The following is a 10937-nucleotide window of genomic DNA, read 5'->3' on the forward strand; positions in this document are numbered from 1 at the left end:
GCAGATGGCGGAACTGTCGGATTTTATTATTATTATTATTTATTGCAAATTAGCTCATCCGATCATTTTTCAATATTCGAAAACGTGTTATATTCTTGTTTGTAAATTTATTGTAATTATTGCATATTTTTTTAGTTTTTTTTTATTTTCCCATCAATTTTAACATCTTTTTTTCAATTGACAAAAAACAAATTCATATAAAATGTTTTCCGATAACCATCAAACATTTTATGATATTCTTAACATCAAAAATGATGCAACAATTGATCAGATTAAAAAAAATTATCGTTCATTAGCATTGAAATATCATCCGGATAAGAATCTAGATAATGTTGTTGAAACGACAGCAATATTTAATCGTATACAAGAAGCATATGAAATACTTTCTGATCCAGAGAAACGTAATTGGTATGATAATCATCGTGATGTATTTCATAAAGATTTGGTTGATGTTTCAGAATATGAAATTGATGAAAAATATTTTCAACCAAATTGTTATAATGGTTATAATGATGATGATAATGGTTTCTATACTGTTTATAGAAAATTATTTGAAGATATTATTGCACAAGAAATTCGTTTCTATGATGATCCAAAGGATTTTGAATATCCAACATTCGGTGATTCTAATAGTGATCTGAAATCGGTTAAATATTTTTATGATATTTGGCAAAGTTTTAAAACGGTTATTAGTTTTAATCAATTGGATAAATATGATATTCGACAGGCACCAAATCGTCGTTTCGGTCGATTCATGGAACGAGAAAATGAAAAAATCCGAGAACAAGCACGTAAACAACGAAATCTAAATATTCAGGTTCTTGATCATTAATGGTATTGATGAATTTGTAATCAGTTTTTTTTAATCTTATTAGAAATTGGTCAAATGGTTGCGTAGTCGCGATAAACGAATGAAAAAGTATGCTGAACATTTAGCTGAAAAGAATCGTGATAATCGAAAAAAATCCGAACAACAACGACGGAAAAAAATTCAAGAAAATCTAAATATTAGTAATAATTATGTCGAAACGAATGGTTTTAAATTGTCGGAAGAACAATGGCTAGAATTGGAAGCAACACTCGATAATGAAGTGGAAAATAATCGACAAATGAAAAAAGAAAAAAAGAATAAAACAACACAGCCAACAACAATAGTTGATGATAGTATTGATGACATGGAAATCATTGGAACTCAAATAGAATCCATTGATTTAAAACCAAAATCCCGAATCGATCCGGATGATGATGGTAGAAATAATAATCAAATTGATTGTGCTAACAATGATGATAATGATGATACGAATTTACTGTATATTTGTGATGTTTGTAATAAGAATTTCAAAAGTTTAAATTCATATAATAATCATCTTAAATCGAAAAAACATTTAAATAATGTTAAATTATATGTACAAATGGCGGCAAATGATAATGATGATGATGATGATGATGATTAACAAATTATTAGTGAATGATTTATTTAAATATTTTATTTTTTTTGAAATTATTATTATTTGAAACAAAAAAAAACTTTTAAATTGGATAATATAATTAAATGAAAAATTGAATTAAAAAAAAATTACAATTGGAAAAAAATATGATTTTCAAAAGAAAACCAATAATTTTTGAAAACAAATGAAAAAAAATGTAATGACAAGAATGGTGTGACCTAGATGGCGATCATTTACATTACGATTTAAACAGAATAATTCCTGTTCCTCATCTGAAGCTTGAGAAAAACATTGTTTCAATGTTTGTGTTATTGGTGATTCAGGACAATGATCAAAATCATCTAGATTCATTCCATTAATGATTCGATCATGATTATCATTATCCGAAGTGCATTGATAATCGCGTAAAAGATAATCACCATTTGGATTTGATGAATTATAAACAATATTTTGATCCAATAGCCATTTAAAATCACAGTCACATTTGAGCGGATTCTTTGACACCGATAATATTGAACGTCGTTTGAAAAAACTTTGAAATACATTTTGTGAAATTTGAGACAAATTATTAATATTCATATTCAAATAAATTCGTCGTCGTAGATAGCTGAATATGCCAGGTGGAAATGCATTTGTTTGTAATTTATTGCTACGTAAAAATATACGTAACAAACTTTGCGTTGTATTTTTAATCTCTAATGAATGTAATGATAATTTATTCAGATGATTGCCATCTAAATTGATCAATTCTATGGCATTCAAACCGATGAAGGCATAATCTTCAATACGTTCAATTCGATTATCAGTTAGAAATAATTGTCGTAATGCTGGCTGTGAACGATTAAATGCATATTTTGGTATAAATCGTATACCATTATCGGTCAAATGTAATGTATTGAGTGCAACAAATCTACTAATTGCATCGAATAATCCAATATTATCATTATGATTTGAGCCTAATAATTCATTATCTTCAATCATAATTTCCGTTGTAACATTATGTGATGAATTAAATGCATTCGGTTCAATACGTTTTAATCTATTGTTTCGCGATAATGAAATACGTCGAAATGAAACACCCGAAAAAATGTCATCAATCGATCCAATATGTTCCAATTGTGTTTGAACCAATTTAAATTCATCATATACAGGTCTTGCATGTTGTTTATCTAATTCATTTTTTAGATTGATGAATATTTTTTTCAAATCAAAATCGGATGTAATGTTTGTACATTCAATAAGATTAAAATAATTGGCACATTTACATGGTATTATTAGATCACGAGGTGGGCAGACGGCCGATTTTGATGATTGCGGTAAAATTATAATTACCGACATAATAATCATCGATAATTTCCGATGTATAGACATTGCTGTCGTTTCGTCATTCAAGCTTCACACACACACACACACTCACACACTCTCTCTCACTTGCACACCCGTAATTACACTAAATCAAATATTTAAAAAAGTATAACAAATGAAAACAAAACAAAGAAAAAATGGATCAATTTTTAGTTAATCGATGAACAAACAAACAAAAAAAAATCTGTAGGCGCCAACTCTATCACCAATTATTTTCGAAATGATCGATGAAAGAGAATAGCAATAATTTTGAATAAAAACACTGGCTACATAAAGATTTTTTCTTTCATCATAATGATTAGATCCATATTTGAAAAACACAAAAATTAATGAAATTAATGATGAATGAATGAATGAATAAATTTTTTCATATTAGAAATGATATTTCTGTTGTTAAATTCATGAAGATTTTTTTCGTTGTAATTTTCAGCCGAGAAAAAGAATATTCTGTATGTCGTAGATATTTTTTTTCACAATAAAAATTGATTTCAACAAAATTCACAAGCACATCACACACACACAATAATTATTCAACTTTGAAAAACTTAATTTGAATATGGAATTCAGCCAAAAAAACAAACAAACCAAAAAATGAATTTCACTCATCTACGAAAAAAAAGTTACTATTTTCTAGAGAAAAGATCAATATGAATATGACACGTGTAGATTTTTATTTATCGTTGTCAGATTGTTGTTGTTGAAGGATAAATGTAATTAATGGATGAAATCATCATCCCTAAGAATAAAATATAACATCATGAAATACGTTTTGCACTTGCTAATTCTTATTCATTCATTCAGTTAAAACGATAGACAACATTTTCAAGTTTTAGTCATCATCATCGGTAATGTTAATGATGGCAGTTGAAAATGTATACAAAAAAAAAGAAAATTTCCTTTTTCTTCAACAACAAAATGAATGGCTCCACCAAAAAAAGGTACGCTCCAAACATTGGATAAAAAAAAAAGTATTTTTTTTTTGTAATTTAATTTTTATTTTTTATTTAATCATTTTGAACAAAACAAAACACCAACACACAATATTTTTTTTTGCATTCGTTGTTTCCCCTTTTTACAACCCACCATCATTATAATTTCTATCATAGAAGTAAGTAACAGAAAATCTGATAAATCTTGTTTTTTCCCCCTTCATTTTCTTCTTCTTCTTCACGCAAACATTTCTTCATTATAAACAAATGTCCACACCCATTATATATTATTATTACTTTTTTTTCATTTGTTTCATTCTATTAATTTTAATTATTACAAATCTACAATTGATTGAACAACAACAACAACAACAAATAACATCACCAAAATGCACAAACAATAAATAAATAAAACAATTAATGATAATAACTAACCGAAAGTTTATTTTTTCGAATCGAAATTGTTTGTTCTAATTTATTCGCGAATCAAATGAAAAAAATATCGTTTTATAAATTCTCTGTGTCAAGAATAATGATGATGGTGTGTGTATGTGTGCATATGGGTCGCCTACGCGTTTTAATCATTTCTAGTTTTTTTTTGTTCGTTGTTGTTGTTCTCTCCCTGTCAATGTTGTTGTGGTTGTTTTTTTTTAAATATTTCATTTTCAAATGCCGTATCATTATCACAACCACATTACAGCAAACAACATTTTATTTTCACATAAAAAATAATAATAATAATAAGTTGGATGCTGTTGAATAAATTTGCGAAATGGATAAAGATTGAGAGAAAAAAAAAGAGAAAGAAATAACGTTTCCTTATTTGTCACACATCAAATATATGTTTGTACATAAAGTTCTATAGTAAAGTATAAGAATTTATTTTTTTTTTTTGGAAAAATATAAAATTCATCATTTCAGTGGATACAATTTGTTTCTACATAACAAAGTTGTTAGTCATACGTACATTCTCATAAACACACAAAAAACACACACCTTACAATCAAAGTTTTATTAAGATAAGAAAAGGAAAGAAAAAACAAATTTCCAATTTACCCAATTTTATTACTGCTATATAATATCGAATAATAATTATGATTCACCTGAATGGCAATCGATAACGTAAATAACATTTTTCGGTCATTGTTGTTGTTGTTGTTTGTTTGTCTGTCTAATCGGATCATCGTCAATGTCGGTATATCACTGTATTTTTTTCTTCATAATAATTATTTAGTTTCAATACTGTTATTAGTTTAGATAAGGTAAGATATTAAGAATGAAAAAGGCCTCTTTATTTGCAAAAAAAAACGAAACAAAATATCGTCGAAAAGAAAAAAAGTTTTGAACAGTTTCTGATTATTGTTGTTTTTTTCTGGTTTGACTAAAAGTTTACCTGAGAGAACAAACAATTCTATTATTTTTTTTAATAACTAAAAATCAACCATGATATTTATATTGTGAATATGAATACAAATGAAATCTTATTAAATAATATTTGCTATAAATAAATTGAAATCCAAAATTGAATACAAATCATTTTCAATTTCATAAATTGAATTAATTCTTTCACTTTTAATTTTGTTTGTTTGGTTTGATGTTTTCATTTTTGTCAGCTACTACTCACAAACAGATCCTGTGCTGAAATTGTTTTTTCTTTTTTTTTTTTTTGATTAGAAAAAAAAATCCAAAATGAATAAAGATGAAAACCAGAAAAGATGAAATTTCTTTTGTGTTGAATTTCATTATGGCCAAACAAAACCTAATAATAATAATAATAATAATAAAACATTGCTGAACATCCCCTCCAAAAAAAAATAGAAATAATCAAATCATCATTGTGAATATAATGTGATGCTGTCATGAACAGATTTTTGTTTTGTTTTGTTATCTCATTCACTTAAATTTGATCAATTCAATGCTTTGCAAAACAAAAAGATATTTCTATTTTTTTTTATCTTTTACATAATAAAATTTATGATTTTCTCTTGTTTATTATTTATTATAAATTTTTCTAAAATATGAAAGAAAACAAATAATATGGATATGGATATTTAGACCAATGGATAGCTTGCAGCTGTAGCTATACCGCATTGATTTTTTTTATTACGTGACATTTTAATATAACCATTTTCACCCCATCCAACACCCCAACTATTTTTGACTAACCAATATTCTTGTCCAGTACTTTCATCAACACCATAACCAACAACTAATACACCATGATCTAATTCGGTTGATGAACATTCTGGTTCATCATAAACGCCTTCATTATAAAATTGAAATGATGGTTGTGATGCATCGATAGCGATTGATATTGGTCCAACAGTTGCTAAGGCTTCTTTTAATTTTTTTTCATCACCTTCGGGTACGTCAACAAAACCAGTATCGGTTGCACCAACAGTACGTTTTGTATAACGACATTGACCAACTTTTCCTTCATATGGATAACTTTTTTCCGTATCAATACCATGATTTGATTTGATGTATTGAAATGCATAATCCATTAAGCCACCATTACAGCCATTATTACCATATTTAGCTGAACAATCGACAAGATTTTGTTCACTCAATGAAACTAAATGACCACTTTTACGAGCATGTTGACCTTCCAAAGCACCAGTCTATCAACATAGTAAAAATAATCATAAGATTTTTTAAATTTTGAATATTGAATTGATTCATTCTATACTTACGGCACTAAATGACCAACATGAACCACAATGGCCTTGATTTTTGACTGGTGTGACCAGATTATGTTTACGCCAATCAACTTCATTTGGTGCTTGAATATTATGTGGACTTAGAAAAAGGCTAGCATCATTTTTCGAACGTCTTGATTCATCATATTTATAGCCATTCATTATATTAACAAATTCATGATGCATTAGATCAGCAAATTCATTTAAAGCAAGTGTAAAATTTTTTTCACCACGGGATGCTTTTTGATTATGTTTAGCAATAAAATGTTTGTTCTCCATAAATACACGGAAACGGAATTCATCTTCATTTGAATCATAAGATTTACGATGATAATCTTTATAGGTATTCCATTCTTGTTGAAATAATTCTCTATAGCTTAGACAATTAATCAATGTAATTGTTGTGCCAAACAATAATAATAATAATGAATATTTTAAATAAAACATTTTTTTCGGATGAAAATTTAAACAAATCTAATCAAAACAGAAACAGAAAATGCGTATTTAATTCAAACGAAAGACCACCAACATTAGGCTGTGCAGAGGTTGAAATAAAATAAAATAAAAAAGAAAAAAAATCCGCAATGAAATTAAAACGATATCGTTATTGAAGTCATTCAATCATCATCATCATCATGATAATTTATATATGTAGAAAAAAATTTTAATCATCAAATCAAATCATAATATATCTTATCATCATTATTAATGAACAGAGAAGAGTGTGAAATTCAAATTGATTTAATGATTATTATTCATGTGACTAATTTTTTTTGTTTTGTTTGTTGTTTATTTTGATTGATAAATCAACATACATCGAATAAAAATATATATATGGGATGGAGGATGAATGATCGCGTTTGTCGTTTTTTATCACATAATTTGTCCATGAATCATATTTTAAAGTCAAATATGGTTAATTGAAAACTAAATGACAATTATGGTAAACATGCATGTATGATGAAATCAAAAAAAAAAAAAATCATTATATGAAAATCAAATGATATGAATATGACCTGAGAAAAATTGATTGAAAAACAAAAATAAATGACAAATTCATTGATAGAATTATATGGAAATTGATGATCAATTTTTTCAACATGAAAGAAATTCGAATAAAGAGAAAAAAAATGATGCACTTAAATATTTGCAAACAAATGAGAAAATTTGATTTTTCATTACTGCTGACACAACCGAATGTACCGAAATTTATAGTCATCATCATTTGGATTTGTTTCAATCAATTCATCAATTATACAACAAAAAAAAACAACGAATGTTAAAAATCAATCATTTTTGAAGGGATTAAAAAGTTTGATTTATCGAATTTTTTTTCTATCGAATTGACTATATGACCATCTTTCTTAGCCATAATAGTTGAACATTTCCATTTAATTTCCATGATGAAAGTTTCCAATTATTATTTTTTTTCTTTGTTTTCGAATAAAACATCACAACTTATTAATTAAACAAAAGTTATCTATAAATTTGATCAAGAATCAATATTTAGTCATGATAATGATCAATAAAGAAAAACAAAAATTATTATTTTCATGCTTATTTCCAATCAAAATATTTATTTAGTCGGAAAAAAATATTGAATCGATTCGATTTGATGATGTGATGAGATAAATCAATATACGCAGTTTTCATCGATCGAAATACAAACGAAATAAGATTGATATTATTATTTTTTTTTTTTTTTTTTGGAAATATTGAAATTTGAGTGTGTTTTGTTTATGTATTTTTGTGTTATTTAAAAAAAATGTACAGAAAAATTTTATTTAAACAGAATTTTGTTTAATTATTATCTTTTCTTTTGGTTAAAAATACATTTTGGGCACAATATACGCATTCACATTACACAAATTATAAATGATAAACATTTATAATGATAATGACAATGATGATGATGATAATGATAATGATAATTAATGGATTGATGACAGCGAAAAAAAAAACAATAAAGTTAAATTTTGTATTCATGATTCTAATCAATAAATTTTAAAATTATTGATTGAAAATAATTTCTTTTCAAATAGAAATTGAATTCTATTTCAAAGATTTTCATTTTTTCTTTTTCTTATCTTTACTTTTTTATTTTCTCATTTATTAAATCGATTTGTTTAGTAAATGTTTTTTACTTTGTTTAAACCATTTATTATAGACATAATAATGTTTGCTATTTCTTTGACAGGTTTTTGAATCGATTTTTGAATCACATCCACTTTTTTGTTGATTAAAACGTTTACCATGTTCACAATCGAATCGATAAGGTATCATTTTACCTTTGGTAATCGATAGACAGACAAAAAATCTTTGACAATCGCTTGTTAAATCAGCATAAGCTAAACCATGAATTTTATCTTCACAACTGAAAATTTCGGTTGGAATCTGAAATGATTCTGAACTTTTGGTACGTTCGGCTAATAATGATTCACTTAATTTATGATTCATATGTTCTTCTTTACGTTGCTGTTGTAGGCTAATATAGCGTTTTCGTCGTCGTCGCTCATTCGATATGTTATCATCTTCATGATCATTATTACCTTGATTACCAACTCTATTTGATATGGAATCTTTTTGTTGTGAATTTAATATAGTTGATTGTAATAATGTTGATGCGGCATTTACCAGACCAGTTTCATTATAATCACTGTAATCATATTCATAATCGGCTACACCTAAATCTGATGATGGTTGTGATGGTTGTGAAGATGATAATGGCAAAGGTGCTGGTGTTGTAGTCGATGTTGTTGTACTGGTTGAGCTTATTGTACGACTATTTCGAAAATTTCTATTTATATTGAATGAATTGCCATGCGATGAAGATGAAGATGAAGATATTGATGGTGGTGCAGATTTTGGTATCGGATTATTATTATTATTATTATTATTATTTGATGCTATGATGGGTAATGATTTTGGTTGTTTATTCGTATGGCTTGAAAATTTCTGTGGTCTAGATGGAACGGCTACTGGTTTCACTGCCGATTCGACATGTTCACTTGGATTATCGATACTACCATCGATACTATCATAATATCTAGATGCCAATGGACAAAATACTATGAAAACAAAACATAAATGAATTTGATTAATTAACTTCAAGGAAACAAAGTTCATTATTCATCGATTCGAATGCAAAATAAATAAAAAAAAGAATACCTTCTTCATGTGGACGACAAACACGGGTAGCTTGTGAGAAGATAGTACCGTTGGGACAGGCAAAACTTTGTGCACTCATTGTACCAGTGGGATTCGGTATGCAAACATAATATACAGCACATTTTGTTGCTGGATCGGCATAATATTGACCCGGATGTTTATCATGACAAGAGAATCCAGTTTTTGGATGATCATAAACATTTACAAACACTTCAACCTGTCGATAAATTGGTCCATTATATGCTTGACAATCAATCGATAATGAATTGATCCAAATAAAAACAATGATTGATGACAAAATCCAATAATGATAATGATCTATATATGAATATTAGAAAAACAATGAAAACAAAGAAAAACAAAAAACAATTTAGCATCAAACATCGATTAATAAATTCAAATCAGAAAAATGTTTACATTTTGGATCCATTTCTGATAATAAAATAAATTCCAACACAAATGGCAATCAATTCACAAATGAATGATGATACAATGTTTTGAAATAATTCGAGTTTGTTCATCAATTCAAATATTTTAGTCTTTATTTATCTCTCTTTCTCTTTCATTTTCTCACTTATTTATCATCAAAAAAATTTTTATGATGATACTCAGACAAACTGATATTTATACAGGAAAAAAATTACAATCAAATCAATTTTATCGAAATATAATCTGAATATCTAGCCAAACTTGATTCTCTTTGCCGTCCGTATAAAATGTATTATTATTTTGGGAAAAAAAATCAAGTTCCTAAGTTTTTTTTTGAGAAAAAAAGAGCCCAAAAACAGGCATATTGTCGTATTAAATGAATATTTTCAAAACAAACAAACAAAACGAAACGAAACAAAACCAAAAAAAAAAAAAATGAAAAAAAAGAAAAAAAAAGATTATGAGGTCAGTAGGATAGGTTGAAAACGAAAATATTAAAAAAAAACGGTGTGAGTGTTAAAAAGCTGCTATTACCGAAAAAGCAACAACAACAACAACAACATTTCATTAGTTTTTCATCTTCCACCCACCATTGAAAGATGAATATGATAAAGAAATGTCGGTACCAATATTCAAATTTATTCCGAATTGTTTCGATCTCATTTCTTTTTTTTTCTCTCATCGAATTTCTCTCGTTTTTGTTGTTGTTGTTGTTACTTTTGTTTCACAACGATAATCCGTGGTCATTTTTTTTGTTGTTGTTGTTTTGTTTTGCCGACTGGTTCATACACAATGGTGATTGTTTGTTTGTTTGTTCTGGAACCGGCTATCATGGAAAAATGATGATAGATTCAGAACAAGTTTCGGAACCCAATCATATTCATTTATTTCTTCATATT

At 27.1% G+C, this 10937-nt stretch overlaps 4 protein-coding genes across 4 annotated transcripts; 1 reads left to right on the forward strand and 3 right to left on the reverse strand.

Moving 5' to 3' along the window:
- Window positions 1-45: 45 nt before the first annotated feature.
- Window positions 46-1519, forward strand: LOC113789921 (dnaJ homolog subfamily C member 21-like). Its single transcript, XM_027339520.2, has 2 exons — window positions 46-817; window positions 876-1519. Exons 1-2 carry the CDS (start codon window positions 203-205, stop codon window positions 1452-1454), a joined length of 1194 nt encoding a protein of 397 aa, XP_027195321.2. The 5' UTR covers window positions 46-202; the 3' UTR covers window positions 1455-1519.
- Window positions 1337-4465, reverse strand: LOC113789920 (oplophorus-luciferin 2-monooxygenase non-catalytic subunit-like). Its single transcript, XM_027339519.2, has one exon. The coding sequence runs from the start codon at window positions 2817-2819 to the stop codon at window positions 1602-1604; it is 1218 nt and encodes a 405-aa protein (XP_027195320.1). The 5' UTR covers window positions 2820-4465; the 3' UTR covers window positions 1337-1601.
- Window positions 4466-5713: 1248 nt separating this feature from the next.
- On the reverse strand, window positions 5714-7021 carry CtsL1 (cathepsin L). Its single transcript, XM_027339523.2, has 2 exons — window positions 6436-7021; window positions 5714-6363 (listed from the first exon to the last, which is right to left on the reverse strand). The coding sequence occupies exons 1-2, from the start codon at window positions 6886-6888 to the stop codon at window positions 5794-5796; spliced, it is 1023 nt and encodes a 340-aa protein (XP_027195324.2). The 5' UTR covers window positions 6889-7021; the 3' UTR covers window positions 5714-5793.
- A 1144-nt stretch (window positions 7022-8165) lies between these two features.
- Window positions 8166-10158, reverse strand: LOC113789918 (uncharacterized). Its single transcript, XM_027339517.2, has 3 exons — window positions 10027-10158; window positions 9610-9927; window positions 8166-9509 (listed from the first exon to the last, which is right to left on the reverse strand). Exons 1-3 carry the CDS (start codon window positions 10037-10039, stop codon window positions 8554-8556), a joined length of 1287 nt encoding a protein of 428 aa, XP_027195318.1. The 5' UTR covers window positions 10040-10158; the 3' UTR covers window positions 8166-8553.
- Between the last annotated feature and the right edge of the window lie 779 nt (window positions 10159-10937).

This window comes from Dermatophagoides pteronyssinus, unplaced genomic scaffold (genome assembly GCF_027571235.1).
Source record: "Dermatophagoides pteronyssinus isolate colony J.1.1.1.1 unplaced genomic scaffold, Derpt_VIB-CSIC_2022.12 sq0005, whole genome shotgun sequence".
In the NCBI taxonomy this organism is placed as follows: Eukaryota; Metazoa; Arthropoda; class Arachnida; order Sarcoptiformes; family Pyroglyphidae; genus Dermatophagoides; species Dermatophagoides pteronyssinus.